The sequence below is a fragment of the Aspergillus lentulus genome (genome assembly GCF_001445615.1).
Source record: "Aspergillus lentulus DNA, contig: Alt08, strain: IFM 54703, whole genome shotgun sequence".
Classification (NCBI taxonomy): domain Eukaryota; kingdom Fungi; phylum Ascomycota; class Eurotiomycetes; order Eurotiales; family Aspergillaceae; genus Aspergillus; species Aspergillus lentulus.
The window spans coordinates 4,078,177-4,101,496 of record NW_028322118.1 but is presented as its reverse complement, the minus strand read 5'-3'; the positions used below and the strand labels follow the sequence as shown (position 1 = coordinate 4,101,496).

General features: G+C 51.2%; 8 protein-coding genes across 8 annotated transcripts; 5 read left to right on the top strand and 3 right to left on the bottom strand.

Moving 5' to 3' along the window:
• Nucleotides 1-902: 902 nt before the first annotated feature.
• Nucleotides 903-4,087, top strand: ALT_4527 (putative polarized growth protein (Boi2); the record flags this gene model as incomplete). Its single annotated transcript, XM_033559087.1, has 3 exons — nucleotides 903-960; nucleotides 1,079-1,222; nucleotides 1,290-4,087. 3 exons carry the CDS (start codon nucleotides 903-905, stop codon nucleotides 4,085-4,087), a joined length of 3,000 nt encoding a protein of 999 aa, XP_033414978.1.
• Nucleotides 4,088-4,706: 619 nt separating this feature from the next.
• ALT_4526 (protein TED1) lies at nucleotides 4,707-6,437 on the top strand (the record flags this gene model as incomplete). Its single annotated transcript, XM_033559088.1, has 1 exon — nucleotides 4,707-6,437. The coding sequence occupies one exon, from the start codon at nucleotides 4,707-4,709 to the stop codon at nucleotides 6,435-6,437; it is 1,731 nt and encodes a 576-aa protein (XP_033414979.1).
• Nucleotides 6,438-7,033: 596 nt separating this feature from the next.
• ALT_4525 (histone deacetylase RPD3) lies at nucleotides 7,034-11,091 on the bottom strand (the record flags this gene model as incomplete). Its single annotated transcript, XM_033559090.2, has 10 exons — nucleotides 7,034-7,066; nucleotides 7,135-7,212; nucleotides 7,345-7,591; nucleotides 7,806-7,856; nucleotides 8,124-8,142; nucleotides 8,195-8,261; nucleotides 8,895-9,881; nucleotides 9,940-10,481; nucleotides 10,544-10,844; nucleotides 10,903-11,091. 10 exons carry the CDS (start codon nucleotides 11,089-11,091, stop codon nucleotides 7,034-7,036), a joined length of 2,514 nt encoding a protein of 837 aa, XP_033414981.2.
• Nucleotides 11,092-11,774: 683 nt separating this feature from the next.
• ALT_4524 (proteasome regulatory particle lid subunit RPN11) lies at nucleotides 11,775-13,055 on the top strand (the record flags this gene model as incomplete). Its single annotated transcript, XM_033559091.1, has 4 exons — nucleotides 11,775-11,843; nucleotides 12,001-12,254; nucleotides 12,317-12,852; nucleotides 12,907-13,055. 4 exons carry the CDS (start codon nucleotides 11,775-11,777, stop codon nucleotides 13,053-13,055), a joined length of 1,008 nt encoding a protein of 335 aa, XP_033414982.1.
• A 236-nt stretch (nucleotides 13,056-13,291) lies between these two features.
• Nucleotides 13,292-14,224, bottom strand: ALT_4523 (uncharacterized protein; the record flags this gene model as incomplete). Its single annotated transcript, XM_033559092.1, has 1 exon — nucleotides 13,292-14,224. The coding sequence occupies one exon, from the start codon at nucleotides 14,222-14,224 to the stop codon at nucleotides 13,292-13,294; it is 933 nt and encodes a 310-aa protein (XP_033414983.1).
• A 668-nt stretch (nucleotides 14,225-14,892) lies between these two features.
• On the top strand, nucleotides 14,893-16,562 carry ALT_4522 (protein translocase subunit TIM50; the record flags this gene model as incomplete). Its single annotated transcript, XM_033559093.2, has 3 exons — nucleotides 14,893-15,156; nucleotides 15,216-15,920; nucleotides 15,978-16,562. The coding sequence occupies 3 exons, from the start codon at nucleotides 14,893-14,895 to the stop codon at nucleotides 16,560-16,562; spliced, it is 1,554 nt and encodes a 517-aa protein (XP_033414984.2).
• Nucleotides 16,563-17,008: 446 nt separating this feature from the next.
• On the bottom strand, nucleotides 17,009-19,344 carry ALT_4521 (putative C6 transcription factor; the record flags this gene model as incomplete). Its single annotated transcript, XM_033559094.1, has 5 exons — nucleotides 17,009-17,445; nucleotides 17,516-17,651; nucleotides 17,716-18,100; nucleotides 18,155-18,592; nucleotides 18,650-19,344. 5 exons carry the CDS (start codon nucleotides 19,342-19,344, stop codon nucleotides 17,009-17,011), a joined length of 2,091 nt encoding a protein of 696 aa, XP_033414985.1.
• Nucleotides 19,345-20,653: 1,309 nt separating this feature from the next.
• ALT_4520 (F-box domain protein) lies at nucleotides 20,654-23,167 on the top strand (the record flags this gene model as incomplete). Its single annotated transcript, XM_089599765.1, has 3 exons — nucleotides 20,654-20,805; nucleotides 20,918-22,897; nucleotides 22,969-23,167. 3 exons carry the CDS (start codon nucleotides 20,654-20,656, stop codon nucleotides 23,165-23,167), a joined length of 2,331 nt encoding a protein of 776 aa, XP_089456103.1.
• Between the last annotated feature and the right edge of the window lie 153 nt (nucleotides 23,168-23,320).

The following is a 23,320-nucleotide window of genomic DNA, read 5'->3' as shown; positions in this document are numbered from 1 at the left end:
CACCGCGGATATTCACCATTCAGCATAATCAAATATCCGCTCGTCCAGTTTCACTGTACCAGACGCCGGACTTTTGACGTGGAGTACAGAGTACTACGGGAAAGCTGGAAGACCTGACGCTCGTGCAGCCGCCCATTTGGCGCCCGTTCCCACTCCTTAGCGTTCTGGCCATATTGAGTCTATACATGACCCTGGGATCGTCGCTGGTTTGCTTATCCGCCTGGTGAACCCCCAGCAAGAGCAAACTGAAGCTTAATTTTGTTCCTTGTGTTCTGTTCTATTTTCGGTCGATCAAGTGAATCGAGCGAGATATAGAACGACGGGTTGTCCCGCTCACTTTTCGCCAAACCTATGCTGATCTCAAGAAAGGTACTAGGTACTTGAAAACTAAGACTGTCAAACTTATCTCTAGTGCAGTGTTGGGCCAATCTCGAGCCTCGCTCCAATTTGCGCCCGCTTCTCGGCCCCGCCGTTTTCCTGTCCCTGTCTTGGATCTTCCCTAAGTTCATTCTTCTCTTCTCCGGTTTACCTAGATTCCAGACGGCCTGGCCTTACCTGATTCAAGGCGGTGGTGCCTTCGCGTGGCTTGTCGCATTCCTGAACGCAAGCGCATCGTCATCTGCCATTCCGTTCGCGAGCCCCCTCCCTGTCTTCAACACCGCTGGAGGACGCCCCGCCCTCATTTCGCCAAACAGAATAATACTAGAAGAGAAAAAGGGAAAGAAGCGCAATCCATCTCTCCCTCTGGCCTCAGAGACTTAAACTTCCAGTTTACCCGGGAGGGCTGCTTGGCCCCATGTCCTGCGCAATCCTTCCGCTACCACTTCTGTTGCCGCTCCTGCTCTGACGACGGACAACCCCACCTTGCTTCTTTGAATTATTGATCGACTGAGGGTTCTTCGATGGCTCTCTCAACACCGCCCCGCGGCGTTCGCCCGGGTGATTTTTTGCTCGTTGTCCGTAAGTAGATATTTTGCCTTGCCCCGGTCGCACGGATTGCCGCGATTTACCCCCGCTCGCCGGTCGATCAGACTTGACAGGACTCAATCACGATAACTGACCTGTCGCTGGTCTTTAGATGACTTCGACGCGCGTGGAACGGATGAGCTTACTTTGCGACGAGGGGAGAAGATTGAATTGATAGAACTTGACGAAGGCTTCGGTGATGGTTGGTACTTAGGCAAAGATGTTAGAACAGGGACAACCGGTCTTTTCCCTGGTGGTATGCTCTCCTTTTTTGGACCAAACTAGTCGTTGTGATTATAACTAATAAAGGTCGTTTGATTTAGTTTACACAACCGCCGCCCCGAAGATCCCTATCCGACCGCCGAGAGAGGACATGATTGATTTGGACGACCCCAAACCGGCAGTGGAGGACCAGCTCTCGTCCGAATTGGTTGCGTCGCCCAAGAGCGGAGAATCTACGCCGCAGGCATCTCGACACCCTAGCATATCGGAGACACAACCGCCAGAAGTAGCCACGGACCTATCATCCGTGAGGCCTTCCCCCAACCAGCAGCACCGGTCAAGCTCGTCTCCTTTGCCCACTTCGCGACTCGCCGTCGATATTCAGCAGTCGATCAGACAGACCCTAGACGGTCAATTGAAAGGCCAGGACAGCCCGGTTATGAATGAGACCTTGAGTGTTATCGATGAGCACATCACCGACCTGAGCACCCCGCGCCATAGTGTTGCCAATCACGAAAACAAAGCAAATAATGATTCCTCGAGCGAATATAGCAGCCATCTTGAACATCGGGTCTCCTACATCAGGGGCCATGAAACCGATGAAGAAGAGGAAAACCAGCCGACCGAGGAGCAAGTACGGAGCTGGGATGCGGCTGAGACAGCGAGGCACTTGCGTGAACTGGGAGTGGAGGCGAAACACTGCGATATATTCGAGGAGCAAGAGATAACCGGTGATGTGCTACTGGACATGGATCAGGATTTTCTCTTTATGAAGGAGTTTGACTTCGGCGTCATGGGTCGTCGGTTGAAGACGTGGCACAAAGTCAAGGCTTTCCAAGAGGAGGTCAAGGGTGTGAAACAACAACAGCAGCAACGGGGCTCTGCCTCCAGCTATCCTGCGCCGCCGGAAGAAAGATCTCTCAGCCGTGCCAGCCACACTGGCCCTTTTCTTCCCCGCATCCCTCACCTTACAAGAGGCTCGGCCGGCTCCATGCAGCACCCACGACTTGTGAGTAGCGGGGTATCGAGTAACACAAGTTCTCCTATGACTCCCCAGACTCCCAACTTCATGGATCATCAAAGAAGACCTTCAGCAGCGTCCATCCGGGAGATCAATCACCACCGTCGTCATTCTTCCATAGACACAGGTCACCGCGTGGATACATCGCCTCACACTGGTCATCTTAAGCAGTCTTCATTTGACAGAAATTGGACTATGGCCAGCGGATCACAGCGGGTCCCCTCTCGCTCAGGCACTTACCCCATTTATCACGAAGGAGTACATCCCCAACACGCTTTCCGGCGCCCGGATACCAACGAGTCTGACTCTGCGGTCTCCGTGACCGATCGGTATGATGAGCTAGAACGGGGATACTTCTCTGGTCCCGAAGGAGATACCACGAAGAACAGGAGACTGTTGCAGAAACGGACCTCCGTGACTGGAAGTGCAACTCATTCTCGGCAACCTAGTTATGCCGATGATAAATTGAAAGTCAACAAGCGACATTCCCGCATCTCCAGCGTCGACTCGATCCGAGATACGGCCAAGCAACCTCCCTCTGCTGCTGTGGTGGACGTTCAGACTACTGCAGCGCCGAAAAGCCGATTTAGGAGCCTGAGCACTCGAGTGATTGACCGGCGCGGTCCAACTTCGCAGTCTTCCACCACCACAACTTCTACAGAGAAGCCTGGCTCTAGCTCTGGCTTCTTTTCATCGTTTGCACCGCTTGCCCCCTTTGTGGGAAAGTCGGATGCTGAAGGATCAGGACGTGCATCTTCCTTATCTTTCTCTCAGAGCAAGAGTGGTGGGCCCAAACCACGGCGCACCGGTGGGCTCCGTATCATATCCGATGTTGTCGGGAAGGGTATCGACACCTCTGTCGCGCCAGCCTCGCCCGTTAGAGATACCGATCCAGCCTCGGTCAGAACCGGTTCTACTACACCGTCGACGTCGAAGAGTTCTGAGAGGCATAGCACTGAAAGCTCGATCAAGAACGCAGAGGGAGGAATAGCTTTGCCGCGTCCAAGGGCATCCGTCAAGGCGGGCCCAAAATCCAAGAAAGATACCAGCGCCTATATGCGAGGTTTGGAGAAGAAGACACCGCAAGAGCAAATGGACGGTTGTGATTACTCCGGGTGGATGAAGAAGCGATCATCGAATCTCATGACTACGTGGAAACCTCGCCTATTTGTCCTGCGTGGCCGCCGTCTGTCGTACTACTACTCTGAGAACGACATCGAGGAAAGAGGCCTCATTGATATCACCGCTCATCGTGTACTACGAGCAGATAACGATCCCATTGTCGCCTTGCATGCAACTATTACTGGCGCCACGGCATCGCCAACATCGCCTTCTCTTTCCAACGGTGCTGACACTTCGTCGGCGGACAAGTTGTCCACCTCACCTTCCTCTCGCAATTCCAAGCTTGATCCAGAGGGGCCGTTCTTCTTCAAGCTTGTGCCTCCCAAGACATCCCGTACCGTACAATTCACCAAACCCGCAGTACATTACTTCCAAGTGGACAGTGTCAGAGAAGGTCGACTATGGATGGCTGCGCTGATGAAGGCGACTATCGAGCGTGATATGAGCCTGCCCGTCGAGACAACGAACAAGCAAAAGACAGTCAGTTTGAAGCAGGCCCGGATGATGAACCAACGACCCCCTGCACTGATGACTGAGTCAGAACTACAAGAGGTCAAGGAAGAAGAGAAGCGCAATCGAGCGTCGACCGAAACAGAGGAACGCAACAACGGCTTGCGAATCCAAGGCCTAAATGTCGACAAAGCGCCCGCAAGCGGTGGGAACAAGGAAGACGAATCTGCTTCCCCAACCTCTCTTGGTGGTCTCGATACAGGGCCATCGTCTTTGATACCAGAGACTCTTTTGAAATCTGATTAATGTGGCAAGTTTACCGGCTTGCTGTCCTGCTGCAACACTATTCACCCCGTTTGGCGTTATGTGATATACCCCCTTTTGATCTTATTTCTTGTTCTCTTTTCGAAAACCTACCTCCTCCGAGTTTGAGATTATGGCAGTTTGCTTTATCTGTTTCAAATCTCTTTCTGCTGGTGTTCTGAAGGCATAGGAATATGCGGATATACCATGAGGTTCAAGATGTTTGTTGCTGACTAGAACATGATGAAAACCCGGAATGACATCTTTTCAATTCTTTTCTGTTTGTATACCTTTGATGAAAATCATTAATGTTCTTTTAATAAAAATAATATTCTTATCTTAATAGCAAAGCGCCGTGCTTATAGAGCTTGGAATGATCCTGTCTGTCATGGTCACTCAGTTCATTTTTTTCGCTGCGGTAGTAATTAAACTACGCGGGCTTTCTTCCATCGAATCTCCAACTACTCGGATCTCCTTAAATCATTTTCTCTTCTCCTCCCCATTTCTTCGTGGCGTGACTTTTGAAAATCAATTATTTGCATGCTTTATGATCTCATGAACTTATAGCCCGTATAAATCAAATATCCACGCCAATGCGCGGTCATCTCCCTGTCGTGTCTCCATGTCCCTCCTCCGCCTTCTCCTATTCCGCGCCCTCGTCGTGCTCGTTCCACTCGCATTAACGTCCAGTCTCTACCTCTACCTTTATCCGATCTTCCGGGGTTGTGCATTTCCGCTTCCAGTCAGCAAAAATGAGCACCCACTTGATGCGTTCAGTCCCGCGCATAGTCCACTGTTCCACACCCTTTCGCAACACATCGGACAGCAGCCCGCAAGCGAGCCAGCGGTCTTCAGGCTGCTAGTTCTCGCAGACCCCCAACTAGAAGGTGATAGCTCTCTGCCTAGTCCAGACGAAGAGCTCCCCGCCCGGATAAAGCAGCACTGGACTGCAATCAGGTCGTCTCTAACGGAGTCCGGGTCGCCCTTCCACCGCGATGTCCTACGCAACGTAACTGCCGCGCTCCGCACACTCGCGCACGAAGACGTTCCGCGCTCACTTCTGGCCGCGAGAAAGCGACTTGATTTGCTCGGGAACGATTTCTATCTTGCGCATATATACCGTACGCTGCATTGGTGGACACGTCCTACGCATGTCACGGTGCTGGGGGATCTGATTGGAAGCCAGTGGGTTACCGATGGGGAGTTTGAGCGAAGGGCAGGCAGATACTGGAATCGGGTGTTCAGAGGGGGCGAGCGGGTCAGTGATGAGATCACGGTTACCGGGTCGGCGGGATATGGAGCGGGTTCTGATAATGTGTTTGGGTTGGAGGAGCTGAATGCGACGGACTCGGTTTGGCGTCGGAGGGTCATCAACATTGCTGGGAACCATGATATAGGGTATGCGGGAGACGCGAGCGAGGCGCGGATTGAGCGATTCGAGCGCATGTTTGGGCGTGCGAACTGGGATGTTCGCTTTCAGCATACCCTCGAGAACCAAACTGGTGATGCGGCAGACGCTGCTGTCAAGCCTACCCTGCACCTGATCAACCTCAACACACTGACCCTGGACGGGCCAGCGCTATCCGAACAAGTCCAGTCGAACAGCTACGCCTTCATCAACGATCTGATCACCCATCGCACGTACCCCGTCGAAGATCGGACAACCTTCACGCTTCTCCTAACCCATCTGCCGCTGCATAAGAAGGAGGGCATCTGCACTGACGGACCGTTCTTTACCTACCACGAGTCCGACGACGAAGACGGCCCAGATGGTATCCCCCGCTTCAAGGAGGGAGGACTACGGGAGCAGAACCATCTGAGCGAGCAGCTCAGCGCCATCGGCGTCCTCCAAGGGATATATGGCATGAGCGGTGACAAAGGTGTTCCGGGAGGAGGCTGGGGCCGCAATGGGCTTATCCTCAACGGCCACGACCACACCGGCTGTGACGTCGTCCACTATGTAAACCGGTCGATCACCACAGACACGGGGGACGATGCAACCCAGCAAACGTGGAAGTGGGACGCAAGGCGCTATAGTGGAGTCACGGAGGATAGATCGGATACGCCCTCCATTCGCGAAGTCACTCTCCGAGCCATGATGGGCGACTACGGCGGCAACGCAGGCCTCCTTTCCGTGTGGTTTGACGACAACCCGGCCGTGAATGAATGGAAGTATGAGATTACCATGTGCAAGGCCGGAGTCCAGCATATCTGGTGGGCGATCCATGTAATCGACATCGTCACAATCTTGCTTCTTTTGGTATATACTCCCTTGCCTAAACCCGCTGGACTGAAGCGACAGCGACAGGCAGAAAAGTCTGTAGCTGCGAAAAGTCCGCACGTCAAGTCATAGACCGATCTTGGATATTTTGAAGGTTAGCATCAGCAGCGAGCGACTTGCTTTTCCGTTTCCTCGAGTTGGATTCCTTTGTACCATACTAATTTTGTGTTTATATACCATTGGCGTGTTGCGCTTCTCGATTTCTGAAAACATATATGTAATTCTGGTTACGCCTACGTTTAGAATACTGGGTCTGTAATATGTCGGTTCGAGAATTAGTCTTGTTCGAAAGACCCCAGAGGAAGCAGTTGTAAGAGAATAGAGACCAGCAGTGTTTCGACTCCATTACTTGTCGCTCGAATGAAGCCGGCCGCGTCGGATAGGCGCGGTCATCTCCGTCGCCGATAGAAGCATACTGGCAAGGTATAAAGAAGAGGAAACGATTTTGAACATTTTTTGTATTTCCGAATCGCCAGTAGAAGAAACAATAGAGAGACACGTCATTTAGGAAAGAGATGGGCGGCTTTAGATGAGATCGGACCCGTTCATGCAAATTCGTGGCTTTGTGTCATGTGCACCGAAAAAAAAGATGATTTCATTCCCTGGTATCGCTGCTTCTATCTCTCCCTGACTTCCTAATGTCACGACGCCTTTTTGTATTGATTCTTTTACATAACGACACCGGAGTTGGAAGCAATACGCTATTTGACAGAGCATTAGTACTCGTGCTTTAACCGGAGCATGTGTTCGAAAGTAAGAGGAAACTTACGGGCCAGAGCTCAGCAGCCTCCTTACCGACGGGGCCGGTGATGGCGGATCCCTTCATCTCACCCTTGGCGTTGACGATCTGCAATAGATTGAGTGATTAGCGTTCATTCTTGATGCTGTCATAGCTGATAGCGACGGCCTCGTTCATATCCCAAAATCACGAGTACAAATCGTAACCGCCGCTCCAGAACAAGGAAAAGGGTGTACTCACCACACCAGCGTTGTCCTCGAAGTACAGGTAGATACCGTCGGGTCTTCTCCAGGGCTTGCTCTGACGGACGACAACGGCGGGCATGACCTTCTTACGGAGCTCGGGCTTTCCCTTCTTGACGGTGGCCATGACCATGTCACCGACACCGGCAGCGGGGAGACGGTTCAGGCGGGCACCGATTCCCTTGACCGAGATGATGTACAGGTTACGGGCACCAGAGTTGTCGCAGCAGTTCATCACGGCACCGCTATATCACGAAATAAGATGTTAGTCTATGATTCGTCCTTTCTGACGAGTTGAACACGTTTGACGGGGAGAGTTGATTTGGTGGTTGACTGAGATGTAGTTGGGCTTTTCCGTGATGATGAATGACGGGCTGTGTAGGCTCGAAGGAAACAGTGGGCTCAGGTCACTTCGACAATCGTGTTCGACTCAGTAGAGTAGGAATTGCAATAACGTACCAAGGCAGACCGAGGGTCATCTTGAGCTTGTTGCCGGAGGCGGCACCACGACTGTTCGAATCAATCGTCAGCATTTCATTCCTTCAATATCTGGCCCTTCCTGAAATCTTCAATATCCCCTGGACCCCAGCGCGATTTGTCTCAAAAAAGCCGCTCCGAAAGACCCTTTGAAGATTCTTCAGTTCCTCCTCTTATTTCAACGATAATCCACCTCGCGCTCCTTGGTCTCCAGCCATCAAAAAACCGTCCACCACCAGTGCGCTCTTTTTCGACCGCGCAGCGCTCCGCAAAACCCGGAAAAGAAGCATTGTAACTCACCCTCTCTTAGACATCTTGGCTAGGTATCACGTAGTCGGTGTCGGATACTGGGAAAAGGGCGAAATGGCGACGAAGGTCGAGAGGGATCTGGGCGACGTCGAGGGTTTGCACGGCGGTTCGGGTTTCGAATTGCTCTCGCTTAGTGTGCGTCGTGTGTAAAATCTTGGCGCCTGATCACCATTGGTTCTTTTGCTCCGCCTTGGAGAACAGAGCGTGCCCTAATGCTAAGCTCGAATAGGACTAGTATGTAATTCACTAACTGCTCCTGGTGAAGGATGATTAAGTCAACCAGTCGTTTGCTCAGTTACCTAGTACGAGGACATACCTAGAAAGTCCATCTGCTATTGCTGCTTGATACGGAGTACTAAAATCAAAGACACATGTTTTCATATACTTCTTATATTGTTAGATGATTGATAGAGAATAAATGATCTATGCAGACCCTGGATTTTCAATGTCAACACCAAACGTAGGTAGTATACAAGAGATTGGTTGATGAAAGGTAAAATGCTAGCGAAGAGTGAATGTAAACGAAGTCATATTGGACCATATCTTGCTCGGAAAAAAAGAAGTAAAAACTAGTACCAGAACGTAAAGAAAATATAAGGCCACCTCATAGAACATATGCAATGATTTCGAGAGCCCGAAACACCATACTACCATTGCCCTGTTACGCCAGAAACTTCCAGTGGATGGACGCCTTCACAGACAGAGAGCAGAACATCATTCCCCGCCTTTCTCAGGTTCCTCAGGTTGCTGTTTTGTGCTTACTTCTGTGGGTTGGCTGCTTGTCTTGTTTTCACTAACATTCTCAGAAGTTCCCTGCTCGGTTTTCACAGCCTGTTGATCGGTAGTGGCCTCAGGAGTCTTCTCCTTGGCCTTGGCCTCTACCGGTTCCGTTGCATCACTCGTTTCTGGCTTGTCCGAGACGTCCTTCTCGCCTGGAATAGGCGAAGCCTTGACGGGAGATGAAGGTTCTGGGGCTGCCTTTTCTGGAGCAAGTGTCTCTGGCTTCTTCTCCTCTTCCTGTCCCTCAACTGGCAATGCTGGTTTCTCTGACTGCTCAGTTTCAGGGACAGGCGCGCCTGCGTCTTCCATAGTAGTGTCCTCATCCTGCGGCTTCGGGGATTGTTGGCGGGAGACAGCAGCGGAAGCGGAAACCTCTCCTGGTCCGTCAACAGCCATCTCAGTAGGCTCTGCAGCCGCTTTCTCGTCTCTCCTAGAAGTCGATCCGGCAGCGGACGGTGAGGGTGGAACATCAGATTCGGGTAGAGGTGCTTCGGCCATTTCCTTGTCGGCAGTGGTGTCCATCTCGTCATCCGGGACCGACGAGGCTTCTTGAGGAGTGGCAACCCCGCTATCAAGCCCGGAGTCCAGGTCGACATTCCGATAATTGATCTGGTTTCTGCGCTTCAGCGATTGAGGCTTGCGAAGAACTCCGTTCGCCGCATTCTCTTCCTCGTCTTCACTGTCGCTGAGTTCACCAGGCTTCTCGATATACTGATCGAATCGTCGTTTCGTGAAGCGTTTGTCCTTGTTTTCGTCTTCGTCGAGGTCATCGAGGATTGCGTCTGCCTCATCGTCCATGCCTTCAACAAGAGGTTCGCGAGGTACGTCGGTCATCTGCACAGAGGGTGCAAAAGCCGTCCGCTTGAGATTTTCTACCACTTGAGCTCGGATCTTGTCGAGATAGTCCTTCGTGTTGGCATTGTCCATATTCGACGGACGCACATCCAGTTCGTAGTCCGGTGCAAAGTACTAAGGTATCTTGTTAGCAATCTGCGGGCATTCAGCATTCAGACGAGTATGGACCCACCTCGTAATAGTCATTGTAAGGGAGCTCTGGACCTAGGCTGTCCCCTAGCAGAATTCCAGTCTCAAACGCCCACGTTCGCGCAACATTGCGCATTGTGTAACCACCGCCACCGAGAATCATCGTTGGTAAATTGAAGCTCTTGACGAAGTTCACACAATTTGCGTGGCCCCTCATGCTCAGGTTGAAACAACCTAGACGATCACCCGAGAGACTGTCACCACCACATTGAAGGACGACAGCTTCTGGGCGGTACCATTCCATGACACTTCTGATAACGGGCTCAAAAATACTCTTGTACGAAACATCGTCGATGCCATCACGAAGTGGAAAGTTGACAGCGTAGTGCTTGCCCTGTCCCACCCCAATATCACGAAGCTCGCCAGTTCCTGGGAAGTATTCTCCGTACTTGTGGAATGAGACAGTCATGACGCGGTCAGTTGTATAGAACGCTTCCTCGACACCATCGCCGTGGTGGACATCGATATCGACGTAAAGGACTCTTTGCTTGAAACGTAACAGCTCGAGGATACCAAGAACGATATCTGTAAAAAGTGAGAAGATGTCGGTGGATAATGACAATCGCCGCAGAGGAAGATAAGCTTACCATTCACATAGCAGAAACCACTCGCTTCGCTCTTCTTCGCGTGGTGGAGACCTCCAGCCCAGTTCACAGCGATGTCGCATTTGTTGCGGTTGAGGCGCGCCGCACCTTCCATACTGCCTCCAGCGCTAATACCGCAGAACTCAAACAGCCCGTCGAAGACTGGACAGTCATCTCCAACATTATACCTGCCTTGTTCTTTGGAAAACTGGTCCATATTGTCCGGTGTAACTTTTGAAAGGAAGTCGATATATTCGTCGGTGTGGAATTGTGTCATTTCATACTTTGAGGCTGGTTTCGCACGCTGCGCCGATAACGCATTAGTATCCTGCTTGAATCCTTGAAAATCCGTGAACACTCACGTAAATCTCCATCTTCTTGTAGAGACCATAGTTCATAACCAGGCTGTGTGTCATCCTGATACGGTGCGGCTTCATCGGATGCCCTGAAACATAGGCATAGTTACCTACGTCCGAGTCGTAGAAGTACGCAACCTTCTTGCTGCGATCACCGGAGCTATTGAGATCCAGGTCAATGGGAGGAGCAGCCATTGTGGATGAGACCGTGCATAAATGCACAGGTATTCTTCACTCAGAACCGCGTATAATTATGTGCGACGAGCCGCGAGATGGCAAAGTGGTATGGCTCGGCTCGATTATAGAAGTGCTCAAGATGGGGTGATGGTAAGGCAAGAGGACTGCGCCAAAGGTTTGAAGAGGTCTTTAGAGTTAGATGGTTTCTGAGGAGAAAAAAACGCACCCAGCCCTGATATGAGAAGATTGAACAATATCAGAGATTATGGTGCTGCAATGAATTTCCGTCCTGCCGGCTGGGGAAATTATAAGTGATGGAGGAAGCGAAGGGGAGGCCGAGCAAAGGCCGCAGAGGCCAGAGGGGGAGGCCGAGACTAGACGGAAGAGCTGCTCCCACCGCCTTCGTCAGGCTCGCTGGATCTTGAGCTCGGTCACGTCCAGCTAAGGATATTGCTTAGATCTCCGGATCATCACCACTCAAGCAACTGGCTCGTCTATTTCTACAGTCATCCTTTTCTCCATCTAAGCTCAACTCCTTCCAAACGGCTTCCTAACATCTAATTCTACTGACTTCTATTCATTTCGGCCTCCACGCAACAGAAAATCTGCCTGTGTCGCCGACCGACTGTCGCGCCGTCATTGCTTCCATAGAGGAAGCTATTCCACATTCTCTCACAGTTCTTTGACATCTTTGAGTCACCATGGACCGACTTAATCGGATGCTTCAGGCCGCCCAGGGGATGGGTATGGGAAGCGCGGCTCCAGGTGGTGTAAGTCGGCCCTTTGCGTCATTAACGCTTTGCATCTCTGTTGCTTGTGGCCATCTATTCAAGGTCTTCTCCAAAGGCTTCTGCAACAGTTGAATGCAGGTCATTTATGGGATAAAGCCACCGAGAACTATGATGGCTGATACTATACTTCTTATAGGACACCCCGAATCTGATCGATAACTCCGAGACTGTACACATCTCATCACTAGCTTTGTTGAAGATGTTAAGACATGGTCGAGCAGGTGTGCCTATGGAAGTCATGGGCCTGATGCTGGGAGAGTTCGTCGATGAATACACAGTTCGTGTGGTTGATGTTTTTGCCATGCCCCAGAGCGGTACTGGTGTCAGTGTTGAGGCTGTGGACCCCGTTTTTCAGACCAAGATGATGGAGATGCTTCGGCAAACTGGACGGTAGGTCTCAACGGATGAAACAAGTTTGAAAGTTGCGCCGCTGATAGATTTTCGAAACGCAGGCCTGAAACAGTCGTTGGATGGTACCACTCCCATCCTGGTTTTGGCTGCTGGCTTTCGTCCGTGGACATCAACACTCAGCAGTCATTCGAACAGCTCACTCCCCGAGCAGTCGCTGTCGTCGTTGATCCGATCCAGTCCGTTAAGGGAAAGGTTGTCATCGATGCCTTCCGACTAATCCAGCCTCAGACCGTCGTCATGGGCCAGGAGCCCCGGCAAACAACATCCAACTTAGGTCACCTGAACAAGCCATCAATCCAGGCGCTCATCCACGGATTGAACAGACATTACTACAGCATCGCTATCAACTATCGCAAGACGGGACTGGAGGAGAACATGCTGATGAACTTGCACAAGCACGTGTGGACAGAGGCATTGCAAATGAACGACTTCCATGAGGAAGGCCAGCACAACGTGGAGCGGATGAAGCAGCTAGTGAGCCTTGCTGAAGGTTACGAGAAGCGGGTCAAGGAGGAGACAGAGCTCACCAAGGAGCAACTCAAGACACGATATGTTGGAAAGGTTGACCCCAAGAAGCGTAAGTCCTACACCTGTCTTTCCTTGATTTGCTTGTTATTGACCATCTTTACAGACATTGAAGATGTGAGCCAGCAACTGATCGAAGACAACATCGTTGCGGTATCGCGGCAGATGATTGACAAGGAAGCTTCGGTGGCGCGCTTGTCCAGCGGTAAGGGAGCTCAAGAAGGGACGGGCATGGAAGTGGATGAGGAACTATAGATACACTCCGGAGGAAGATGAGGAATTATAGCCGACCTTCTTTCCTATGTTCTGGAGCTCTATGCTTGACTTCTATGGACCAAAGAGATGAAATTACAAATAGATAAATGATGCTTGATATACTATGAATGGCTGAGCCAATGCGCTGAAACAAGAATATGTAGTTATACAACCCCGAACGCCATGCTAGTGACTCAGTCTTTTAGAACTGCACAACGCCACGGGCTCTCCTCAAACTATTGGTGATCATATAGCGTATCGATCTGACTATGTGGAAGGTTCAATGTCCTATGCGCGTCAAGAAAATCCTCAGCCAGACGTGGTGTCACGACTAAATTCTGGCAGTCGGCTTCTTCAAATTCGACTTGATTCGGTTTTTGTTCATCCTCACTATCCCAGTCTGTCCATCCTCGCTCGGGTCCCCAGAGGATCTTTTTCTGTGCTGCCCTCGCCTCATGTAGCAGGTGCTTCATTAAGCTTCCGCTTTTGGAGACAGATGGGTAACCATCAAATTCCACTTGTACCACATGAGGCAATCTCTCCAGAACCTGCTTGAGGATCTTGCCCGCAAAATCGGTGTAGAAGCCTGGAGATATGCGGAAACCTTCAAAGACAGGATGCGATGGGTCGCACTCGAGAAACACCTTCAACGTTCGAACGCGCTTCATCTTTTCTAGCCCCAACCGATTGTTCACCACCCACTCGCGAGGAGGCGAGGTCCAACTGGAGCCCAGAATCAGCTCGATCGTCCTCACGGACGCCTTGTGCCTTGCAGGCAAAGCTCTGACAGTTGGCGTGCGGCTCCAATCCTGAATTGGGAAAAGGCGGAAAGTCAGCGCAGAGTAGAAATAATCCGTAGCCTCATCGTGGATACGCCGACACACGAGGAACAGAGAGACACGGACCCGAAAGGGAGCGATGGGAGGATTCTTTGCTGAGGCGCCTACACTTCCGTTGGCTCGCCGCGGTTTCAAACGATAAGGTGTGAATAGCACAAGGTCATATATGCGCAGACGAATCTCGGAAGGAAGATCGAGGAAGCGAAAGGGCGTCGGAGGAATGGACTCCTCCTCGAGGATGTCCTCGTCCTCTTGATTCTCACTTGTATCAGGTTGCGGTGGCGGGCCCTCGATCTTTACCTTCTCAAAAGCGTCTGAGAGGGAATCCATGTTGGCAGATAATGGAAGTCCGAGGCTAGGTACAAATACGCTGTGGATATTTAAGGGAAGGAGAATGGCCTTAGGTCAAATTCTGTGTTCATGCCATTTTTGTACTTAACTGAGGATTAGTCACTTCTTAAGGGACAAAAGCTCCTGAAGGGAGTATACATCAGAGGCCAGATATATCCTGCGAGGAAAGAGAAATTTGTATCCCACGAACGGGGCTGCAGCTTCACTGGAAACCTTTGCTGCGGCTCTTGGGAGTGGGATAGAAGAAAATCTTCAGTCTCCCCAGCTAATACAACCCGGCATGCATGATATGAGAGCTTGTTGGGTCAAATTAATCTGGGTTGAATCAACTTTCAAAACTGAAGAAGAAAAGAAGGAGAGAAGAAGAACGAAAACTGGCGGAAGATGGCGGATTTTAAGGCCGGTGGAAAGGGCTGCGTTGGTGGATTTTGCCGCCCGCCGTATTCGAACACTTCCAACTTTTCTGAAGGTCTTCTGGAACGAGACAACTTTTAATCATATGCCAATTATCAGGACAGACAACTTTTCCATCTGATCACCTAGTTGTCTGTCTTTATTAGTTCTATCTAAATTCTTCCCAAGCGGAGCATGAGTGCGCTGCCTTCTCTTATCCCATACTATTAGGTGCTCCGTCTCTCATCGTCATTATGCTTAGCCGTGCTGTACTACCTTTAACGAGGTCCAGCGTCCTTACTTCCACTATCCGCGTATCAGCTGTTTCAATCCCGAAATCGCGATGGTACGCAAAGAGCACTAAGCCCAAGGCTCCTTATAAGCTGCCAGAATCCGTCAAGCCTTCGCAGTCCGAACAGCCTTCGTCTACCCCCAAACCAGAATACTCGGCGGAACAAACGGAGTTCGATACAAAGGCGGATCCAGCGGGGAACGCTGCGCCGGAAGCTTCTGAAGCTGTAAGCGTTCAATTCTCTGAAGTGTTCTAGACTCTATCTAATTCTTGAATCATCCTCAGACCGAATCTAAATCCCAACAACCGCTACCTGACCTCACCCAGGGTATCCCGTCCACTCTTGCCGCAGAATTAGAAGGTCATACGAGAAAATCTGGACAGACTTCGTTGAATCTCACAGAGGACCCTTCGCGTTCCGAAGATTATACCGATGATGGCCGAGGCGATATTCCCAAGGATGGCTACGTCTCCTCGCTCGATCGCCGCAGGGCTCGTATGGCCAACTTGATGTACGCCTTTTTCCTCTTAGCCGGCGTTGGAGGAGTGGCTTACTTGGGACGGAACTGGGAGACCGAAGAAGAAGCGAAGGCGCACCCTGACATACCATCCGGCTGGAGCTTCTCGTCATGGTATAGCCGCATGAAGGCCCGTTTGAGCGATATCACCAGCTACTACAAGGACCCCGCTTTCCCGAAGCTGCTCCCTGATGAGGATCCCAATCTCCGCCAACCTTACACGCTTGTTCTCAGTCTGGAGGATCTTCTTGTGCATAGTGAGTGGAGCCGTGAACACGGATGGCGCATTGCCAAGCGGCCAGGTGTCGACTACTTCCTCCGTTACCTGAACCAGTACTACGAGCTTGTTCTCTTCACTAGTGTCCCCAGTATGATGGCGGATCAGGTTCTCCGGAAGCTCGACCCCTACCGTATCATCCGTTGGCCACTGTTCAGAGAAGCTACCAGGTACAAGGATGGTGAATACATCAAGGTAGGCCAGGCTAGCTCAGACCCAGCCTTTAAACAGAACTCACTAACATATCCGTAGGACCTGTCATACCTGAACCGCGATCTGTCCAAGGTGATCCTGATTGATACCAAGGAGGAGCATGCGCGCCTGCAGCCGGAGAATGCCATCATTCTTGACAAGTGGCGTGGTGATCCCAAGGACAAGAACCTTGTTGCACTGATTCCCTTCCTTGAATACATTGCCGGTATGGGTATCGAAGATGTGCGCCCTGTATTGAAATCATTCGAGGGTACTTCCATCCCTGTTGAATTTGCCAAGCGCGAGAAGATCATGCGTGAGAAGTTCGAAAAGGAAATGGAGGAAGAGCAAAAGAGACGGCCCAAGCGTGGCGTAGTCAGCCTGGCATCTGCTCTGGGCCTGAAGTCTACCCGCACACTGGACGGCGAACAGAGCCCATCTGAGGGTCTGGCTCAAGGCAAGATGCTCTGGGACCAGATCCGTGAACGAGGCCAGAAGAACTACGAGATGATTGAGAAGGAGATTCGTGAGAACGGAGAGAAGTGGCTCGCGGAAATGGCCGCTGAAGAGGAGAAGGCTCGTCAGGAACAGATGAAGATGATGAAGGGTTCCTTCACCAGCATGTTTGGTGCTGGTAAGCAGTAAAGGGATGTTTGCGGCTGTAATGCTTGACGACTTGTGGCAAACCCATTCCTTCTCTTCTATCCTATAATGTATATCTGTGGTCCTCCTCATCTCGGTGAGGGGTTCATCTCTAGATGGTTCTCTGGGCTCCTGAGCATCATGGGGGTATTTGTAAAATAGCGCATTGGCTGATTCTTGTTGTGTATAAATTGGAAGATTCTTTTAATGCCGAGGTATCTAATCTCACTCAACTCTGCAAAGGATCAAATAGTAGGTATGTTCCCTTCCATGCTTTTGATCAGCCGGTATCGCTGCCTAAATAAAAGCCCAACAACCTCACATAACTCTTTCAATCGGGTATAATTCAAGAAGAAAAAAAAAAGAAAAGAAAAAGAAAGAAAGAAAAACAGAGAGAAATCCACCCACACCTTTTTCACTTCAGCCCAATAACATTATGCATGTATGTACTACGTGAGATTGACATCCTGAAAGACAGATACATCCCAAATCCCCGTCATGTCAAAGGGGAACCCGTCCATGGTTCCAAATGTCCCCGAGATAGACATCATATCGTCCACGATATCGTTGTTGGTTTGAGTTTCGGGAAGCGAAACAGGGAGCGAGATGGCAGCTGGATTCACGATACGATTGTCGTATTGACCGGTCGACGGGTTGAGGGTCGGGTCTGCGGTGCCTCCGTTGGCGGCGAGGCGGTTGAGGATGCGTTCGCAGTGATCAAGGCACATGTCGGCGACGTCCCAGTCTTCTTCTTCTCTGACGCGGCGCAGGATGCTCCGGAAAGTTTCGACATTTGCGAGGCAGGAGCGGGCTACTTCGCTGTCTGTTGTTTCTAGGGCGCAGCGGACGAGGAGGGTGGCGGTTGATGTGAGGTGGAATGCGCTGTCTAATGGAAGGTTAGATAAAACGATGACAAAACCTGGCTGGGAGGGAAAATGTCACTAAGGTGGACATACATGGTAGCCAGAATTCTTGAAAGTTTTGCTTGCGCAGAGACGAGATAAATCGCACAATCTCCTCTGCTGATTTTCGACACTCGGTCTGGAAGTACCGACGGGCTTCTGGGTTGTCCGTCTCGGCATTATTCACTTCCTGCATAGGGCGTATTAGAGCACAACGCCTGGAGCAAGGACATATGCAGTTCACAACGACGTACCTTGAGCTCAACTCTGCTCACCAGCATCTTAACAGCTAGGAAGGATAACTGCAGGCTACTGATTCCTGACACTCGAGACTCTGAGCTATGGTGCACCGGTGTTCTAAGCCAGTCAGGAAGAGAGTCTTCCCACATGTCTAGGTCCGTTCGAATCTGTCGCAGCTTTTTAGTCGTCTCGCGTGGTAAGCTATGCTGCAGACCGTAAACAAGCGGCAGCAACTCCCCCAGAATCTCCGTCAAACGGCAAAGGCAGATGTGACAGTGGGCTGCCCTCACTCGTTCTGTAGTCCGGTGCGTTGGTGGCACTAACACGTCGATGGTGGGGAGAGGAACGTCGTACTGATTCTTGGCGATTTGAGGAGGGACACCATGTCCAAAGCTTCCCCTTGATGGAGGTTAGTATCTACGTCGATTAAAGGGTGGACAGGCAAGAGCTTACCAACGGTCATGGATGACAACGCCCCACCATAAACGAATACGATTGTTCTTCTCCTGGGGAGACAGCTTCCAGTTGCTAGGATCCCGGTTGAGGCCCAAGCAATGAGCTAATGCGACAAGTCGGCCGCAACTGATGGCGTTACCCGTCATCGAAAAGATCGGGCGTCCGGTCAGATCTATGAGAGCAGCGCTGATTGTTGATAGGCCAGGTGCAGAGAACTCCTCGTGGAGGGCTGCTACCGTCATGTTCACGGCATATCGAACATCGGGTTTCGGATGGCATGCGAGCTTAGGCGTGTGCTTCCAGTAGACTAATGACATGGAGTATACTTGACACAGAAGCGACGCCGGTGGTTCGCCTGGTGACTCCGATATATATGCTTCCCAGAAGCTTTCTCCATCAAATATCGGGAAAGCTATGTTGAACCTGTCCAGAAAACTGGTGATATATGTTAGTTGATTGGCCACCATGATACATGACAGAAGGGAAACATACAGCCTGACTAGATCATGCTTGAAAGGGCCAAGGATCTGTTCAAGGATTTCCTTTTGGTTTTCACCGGGGGGAACACCGACGCGCATACCCTGTCTCCGCCTGGAGACGGTGGTGTAGAGGATCGGTTTGCGCGGATCACTCGAGTAGACGTTGTACGGATGACTCTTTGGCTCCACAGACTTGCTGGATCGCTCTTCCGGGGGCATGAATTTCTCGATCACCTGCGCATCATCGGCCACGACGGGTCCGACAATGAAGACAGATTCATTGTGGGGGTCTTCTGTTCCATTGCGTCTACGGTCGGTTCCGCGACTATCAGAATAGGCACGCGGCCGACTGAAACTCTCACGCCTTCGAGATGGATTAGGAGAGGAGATAGTAGTATCGGGAGTACGCTTGCGTTTCTGTCCCGTACTCAAACTCTCACTGACCTGGTCGACAGACCATCGTTTAGAATCAGAGCCATTGGAGATGGAAGCGTCCGGAAGGGGTTCCTCCTGATAATGACAGTCGGCACCTTGAACCCGACAGAGCAGGCATGATTGGCCTGGAATATCTACAGTGCATCGGGATTTGCGCTTTCTGCAGAGATCGCAAGCCCTGACTTTGTGCGATCTGTATGGTCTGGCCCCGGCGTTGAAACTGGGGGAAGCATGTTTCTGCGTTGAGCTATTCTGGGTAGTCGCAGGAGGCATGTTGAGTCACCAAAGAAATATCAGAGCAACGCAAGACAGGGACTATATGCCACCAACTGTGAAGCGCACCAATTGAGGGTCCCACAGGGTCCTCCACGGCTGGCGTTTGAAACGCCGACGGAGTGGAATGGCGAGACGGTACGGCTGCGAAAGCTTGATGATGGATACTCGCTCGGAAGCAAATACCACAAGGAACTAGACTACCTAGTAGTCGCGAATGGTAAGATAGTCGTAAAGTAATAGCTCTCAGGAGCTCGAAGGTCGTACTCCGATATCCTGAAGGTAATAATAGTAGAAAATTCCCGAGGAGTCTGAGCCAATCACCGGCACAGCAACTAGCGCAAAGACGCCTATGCCGACGACATCGAGGGTGAAGCAAAAATGCGAAGCCAAGAAATATGTACTTGACTGCTACTGACAATTGCAGAGCCGTCTGTAGTCTGTCATGACCTGGACTATGGGGTAGATGAGGCAAAACTGGTATCGGAAACTGCCGAATCCTCACACTTCCGGGCCAAGTAGTAGTGAAAAGCAAGAGGTAAGTCCGATATCCACCAGTGTATCTGCCGAGCTTGACGAATGAGACTGATATGCGGGGGAAGTGGCTGCAAAAATGCCGACCGCGATTGATCGACTCTGACTAGTTTTTCTCCTCTTTTTTGAGTTTTAGTTCTCTCCTGTCGTCTGTTTTGCTTTTGCGCTTTTCCTTTCTTCTTCTTGTCGGCTCTTTCATTCTCCTCTTTTTTTTTTGGCCTATTTTTCCCTTTCTTACCGGGATGCTGACTCAGCAGTGAGGAACCACGTGCCTCTGCTATTTTTATCAGTTATTGTTACTTTTTAAACGGAGACACTAAAGTGATTACCTAGTCTAGACAGTTAAGAGTATTGAGCAGGCGAGTTCGATCGCCAGGGTCCGATCTTCATCGTCTTCATCTTTCTACCATCTTCAAATGACACCTATCCACCTGGTGGAGTATAACATCGTCACATACGATGTCTTATCCCCAATTCTTCTGACTCTGCGCGCTTCTGAAACACCTGTCAGACGCGCTCGAGGTAGCTAAGTAATAGATCACCGTTGGCGTGCAAACACAGCCACAAGCACCGCTTGGTGCCCGCACTGGCGCCTTTATCCTTGCATCTTCCCCTAAAACACGTCAAATGTCACTCTGGATTTTCTGCTATACCACTAGTCTACTCGCTTCTTGGAGAAAAGCAGATCCTCATAATTGTCTGGAGCTGAATTGAATTGATCTGGCTACAGACATGGTCTTATTCTACCAGACGTAGATGTCTCCATGCAACTATCATGGACCAGGATGTTCGGATGCCGAGCGTCGAGCGGGCAGAGGGCACCTGTCTTGTACAGGAAGAGTGTCAGCCATGCATGAGATCCGAAAAGGAGGCTCGTGAACAGAACTCGGCGCCTTTCGGTCTTTTACCTCGCAGTGTGATTGAGCAGTAAGTCATCTGAAGTTCAGCTCGCAATGCCTTCTCGATGTTGTCGTTGTCGTTGTCGTTCATTCGCATACTCCGCGACAGGATGGGAAGATTGCGCTAATGGTCCACATAGGATTCTATACCTTGTTGATGCCAACACTTTCGCGAGTCTTGCCTTGCTCAATCGAAAATGGAGGCGCATCTCGGACTGTGCCGCACTGTATGCGTATCACTTGTCTCGATGTCCATCATTCTCCATGATGCGAGAGTCTATCTCCAGTGCAGCTAACCCGGAGAACTTGGCATGTCTCAAACGCCGATTCTTATCAGAGATCAGGCGAAATGCGTTCGAGGTCTTCCTCAGACCTCGTCAAACTCTGATCAAACTCATCTCAACGTCCATGAGCTCTTCAACAGCTTTTCCCCAGGGCGAGGCTTTTCGTTTTGCGTTCTCGCCCAATGCTCAGATGATCCTTTGCATCAGTTCTTCAAGGATTGTTGTCCTCGACGTAACTTCTGATTCCGCTGCTGTAAAGCATGAGCTCAAAATATGGAGACGACCCCTCAACGCCACCATTCTCGATGATGGTTCCCTCCTTGCAGTTGTTTCTTCTGATCACCAAATCAATATCTATAGTCTAACAAACGAAGAAGCTTCATTGGTCCAAGATCTTAAGTTGACAGAAGTGCCCCGAGCTTTGGCGCTTTCCCCCAGCGGAGGCGTCCTGGCAGTCGCCTACAGTGACAAAATCGAAATGTACGCTATCAGAGAGGGAGCACTCACCACTGAACGCAGAGCCGTCCGCTGCGATGGTGTCGACGCAATCTCGTTCTCTTCTGACGGCGTCATGCTGATTGGCTCTTCTGCTGAGAGCGCCAGTAGCAGCTTGGTCACTATAACAGTGCCCTTCTACACTGACCCAGACACCGAATCATCCCCGAGAGAGGTCCAAGTTCGGATGTGGACGACCCAGATCCTCTTCCCGGACCTGATATCTGGTTACAGCCACGCGTGCTTACTGCCACTTCATGCAGAGGGCGAGGGCAGCTGGATTCTGGGGTATGACCGCCGGATCCGAGCTTTCAGAGCGTTTGGGGTCACCAATGCAAACTCCGGGACAACGTATTTTGTGGGACCCATCTCGGCCAACACATTACAGGAGGCATTACCGACAATGCTTCCCTCCGCTGACGGCCAAGGCGAGCTCGTTGCGTTGGGATTCCAGGATTCCGGCCTTTGGGTGTACGGAGTACCAAGTCGACTTGATATTGCTAGTTCGACTGGAGAAACGCAAGCCGCACCTAATGCCCCTCAAGACCGTTCGATGAGAAATTTGGGCAGTCTGCCGCATAATAATGCACTCCGGTTGGAGTGGACGGTCGACAAGCCCAAAACAATAGTCAGCGGACACAAGATGAGCGACATGCCCGGAATGACCGCAGCCCGCTGGGTCCGGCACGCACACTCTATGGTCGGACAACGTCGATTGGTGGCAGTGGCTCCTGGTGGCGTCAGTCCGCCTACGATCGGCGATGAAGATGTCCCAGTTGACGGTGGAAGAGTCCTTCTCTTGGACTTTGAGCGGTCTACAACCAACGGACAAATCACCGAGGTTAGTATTGAGATCGGGGAAGCGGAACCAAAACTACTGAGCGAGCCGAATTCGAGTTTGGACACCGAAGTGGAGTTGGAAAGGAGGCGGACCCTCCTGCATCGCAGTGATGCCGCGTCTCAACAAGTAAGAGCTGCTGCTCGAGAGACTCGCACATCTATAAATCGTGAAAATCACCATATATTGTCCTTCAGTCCTCGGAGGCATAGTTCCTTCTTCTCCAGCTCCTCAAATGATAACGAAACCCCTCCAATACCCGATTCTCCCTACGACAACACGCAACCACGCTCTCAAGACACATTGCGTCGCGCTGCTACGGCTGCATCATCGAGTCGTGGGCGATACAACCCTTTGTACCGTGATCGATGGAGCCGGATACAGAATTCGAGGCAAATACCGCAGGTGCCCGAGGCGTTTCAAATCCCTCACGAAAGCGATGCCGACAACTGGGTCCCCCCACCCCCTCCTTACTCTAGTGAGCCTGACGCTCCACTTCCAGAGTATCTTAGGAGGACTCTTCTTCCCACAAGAACTGAGCCGTCTTTGAGAGCTGGTGTCGCGCCTACTTCAGTCCGGAGATCGCAAACTACTCGCTGGGACAACGTGTCCCAGGAAGGAACTTCTGCAACTCCCCCGCAGAGGCTGAACACCGTCGCCGGCTCCCTATGGGCCCGGAGAAGGAGGGATTCCGAAACCCGTCATCAAAGTTCACGACCAGACGACATTTTTCGAAGGAGAGGTCGTTCTGCCAGCCGTTCACGTCAAATTGAATTCCCAGAAGCGCGTCCGCGTTCACCTACCAATGTCGAGGAGCCATCAGCAGGAGTAGATGGTACTCGCACTCCAACCCATTCACCCCTTCCAATAAGCCCTACGCCGGCCCCCTTGCAAGCGCAACCTGTGATCGACCAGCCCTTTTTACA